This window comes from Cervus elaphus, chromosome 1 (assembly GCF_910594005.1).
Source record: "Cervus elaphus chromosome 1, mCerEla1.1, whole genome shotgun sequence".
In the NCBI taxonomy this organism is placed as follows: domain Eukaryota; kingdom Metazoa; phylum Chordata; class Mammalia; order Artiodactyla; family Cervidae; genus Cervus; species Cervus elaphus.
In genome coordinates, this window is record NC_057815.1 from 94,275,064 (window position 1) to 94,278,198 (window position 3,135).

The following is a 3,135-nucleotide window of genomic DNA, read 5'->3' on the forward strand; positions in this document are numbered from 1 at the left end:
CATTATTAAAGCATTCTTAAATTTTAAACTGAGTATTAAAGGGAACTCAGTTTTGTCTACCTTTGGCCTATATCTAGTTATGTTGATATCAGATGAAATGAATTTTTATAAATATATAAATATATATACTTTTATGTGTAAATTATATATATGCATATATAAAATTTGAGAAATGGCATGTAAGTTTCTATGATACTTTCTACATATAAATTATGATTTTAGGTCATTTGATTACAAAGAATTCAGAGAATGAATTTATTTTAGTTTGAAGAAATCTTTATTGAACACCAAATAATGTCGTCATTTGACTAGTTTTTCATAGTTAACTAAAAAAAAATGTACCATGAGAGAAAGTCCACTTTTATTTATTCAAATCATGTTTTAGATGTTGTGAACACAGAGCCTGGTTTCTATTGGTGATGACTTTTTTCAGGGCATTTTTTACATCCTTATTTCTGAGGCTGTAAATTAAAGGGTTCAACATGGGAATGATCACTGTATAGAAGACAGAGGCCATCTTATCTGTGTCAAGAGAATGCTGAGAACTTGGTTGTAAGTACATAAAGATGAGGGTCCTGTAGAATATGGTGACTGCAAGCATGTGGGAGCTACATGTGGAGAAGGCTTTGCGTCTTCCCTCAGCTGAGCGCATTCTCAGGATGGTAGAAATAATAAACATGTAGGAGATGAAGACGATCAGAACAGAGGAGATGAAAGTAACACCAGCACAGGCCAAAATCCATCGCTGTTTGGAACGTGTATCTGAGCGAGTGAGCCTGAGCAGAGGCACGTCATCGCAGTAGAAATGGTTGATGGTATTCGAGTGGCAATAGGAGAGACGAAAAGTGAAGATGATATGAAACAGCGCCATTAGAAAGCCGTAGCTGTAGGGGACGGCTACGAGCTGAGTACAGACGCCTCGGGACATTGAGGCCACATAGAGGAGAGGGCTACAAGTGGCTACGTATCGATCGTAGGCCATGGAAGCCAGCAGCAAGCACTCGGATACCATGAAGGTGAGGAAACAGCCTAGCTGGGCAGCACGTGAGTTGAAAGAAATAACATTTGGCTTGTACAAGAAATTTCCAAGCATTTTGGGTGTAACGACAGAAGCATAACAGAAATCAACAAAGGCCAGGTTACTAGGGAAGAAGTACATTGGCACGTGGAGTCTTGAATCTGTTCTGATGACTAGGATCAGACCCAGGTTGCCTGCTACTGTGAAGAGGTAGATGGATAAGAACAGGACAAAGAGGGGCATCTTCAACTCCTCTTGATCTGTGAGGCCCATGAGAATAAACTCCTTTACCTGAGTGAAATTGATCTGTGCCGTATCTCTTCCAGACATTTGCGTGAGGAATTAGGAAAAAAAGAGTTAAATTCAAGTTGCCATTATATAAGTGGTATTTTTATGCTTTGATATCTTGTAAGGAGATGTAATGCTCAAAATTCTCCAAGACAGGCTTTAGCTATACGTGAACCGAGAACTTCCAGATGTTCAAGCTGGTTTTAGAAAAGGCAGAGGAACCAGATTTCAAATTGCCAATATCCACTGGATCATCAAAAAAGCAAGAGAGTTCCAGAAAAACATCTATTTCTGTTTTATGGACTACGCCAAAGCCGTTGACTGTGTGGATCACTATCCATGGAAAATTCTGAAAGAGATGGGAATACCAGACCACCTGACCTGCCTCTTGAGAAACCTGTATGCAAGTCAGGAAGCAACAGTTAGAACTGGACGTGGAACAACAGACTGGTTCCAAATAGGAAAAGGAGTACGTCAAGGCTGTATATTGTCACCCTGCTTATTTAACTTATATGCAGAGTACATCATGAGAAACGCTGGGCTGGAGGAAGCACAAGCTGGAATCAAGATTGCCGGGAGAAATGTCAATAACCTCCGATATGCAGATGACACCACCTTTATGGCAGAGAGTGAAGAGGAACTGAAAAGCCTCTTGATGAAAGTGAAAGAGGAGAGTGAAAAAGTTGGCTTAAAGCTTAACATTCAGAAAACTAAGATCACGGCATCTGGTCCCATCACCTCATGGAAAATAGATGGGGAAACAGTGGAAGCATTGTCAGACTTTATTTTTTTGGGCTCCAAAATCACTGTGGATGATGACTGCAGCCATGAAATTAAAAAACGCTTACTCCTTGGAAGGAAAGTATGACCAACCTAGATAGCATATTAAAAAGCAGAGACATTACTTTGCCAACAAAGGTCCATCTGGTCAAGGCTATGGTTTTTCCAGTGATCATATATGGATGTGAGAGTTGGACTGTGAAGAAAGCTGAGTGCCGAAAAATTGATGCTTTTGAACTGTGGTGTTGGAGAAGACTCTTGAGAGTCCCTTGGACTGCAAGGAGATCCAGTCCATCCTAAAGGAGATCAGTCCTGGGTGCTCTTTGGAAGGACTGATACTGAAGCTGAAACTCCAGATCTTTGGCCACCTCATGAGAAGAGTTGACTCCTTGGAAAAGACCCTGATGCTGGGAGGGATTGGGGGCAGGAGGAGAAGGGGACGATAGAGGATGAGATGGCTGGATAGCATCACCGACTCAATGGACATGAGTTTGAGTGAACTCCGAGAGTTTGTAATGGACAGGGAGGCCTGGCATGCTGCGATTCATGGAGTCGCAAAGAGTCAGACACGACTGAGCAACTGAACTGAACTGAACTGAACTGAAGGAGATGTAATACTAACATATAGTTGCCATTACAGGGATTCTGGGAATGGGATAGAGAGCTCAGTTCAGCTATTATTTTTTTATTGAGAAACTGTTAGCATTAATAGCATAAAGGAAATATTCTGCAGTGGTACTTGTCTTTGATGTATCTGTCATTGTACCTGTGCAGACAGAACTCCATATTACTCCAAGGCTGGCAGAAACATAGTTCTGCATTATGTTTTCCTTTAATAATTTATCACTAAAAGGTCACTATCAATTACAGACTATCTTTGTAGTTATGTTAATAATGCCAATACTGAAAATAGGTAAGTATGGAAGCTGCAATGAAGAGTTTATTTACTTCATTTGTTTTACCAAAACTTTAAACCTAAAATCATATCATTATGCTCACTCTGCATATGAAGAAGAGTAGATCAAAACAAGCTTCCCAAACAAAATCAG

At 40.2% G+C, this 3,135-nt stretch overlaps 1 protein-coding gene across 1 annotated transcript; it reads right to left on the reverse strand.

Annotated features, from left to right (window-relative positions):
* Positions 1 to 361: 361 nt before the first annotated feature.
* Positions 362 to 1,348, reverse strand: LOC122703132 (olfactory receptor 1044-like). Its single transcript, XM_043917196.1, has one exon. It carries the CDS (start codon positions 1,346 to 1,348, stop codon positions 362 to 364), a length of 987 nt encoding a protein of 328 aa, XP_043773131.1.
* Between the last annotated feature and the right edge of the window lie 1,787 nt (positions 1,349 to 3,135).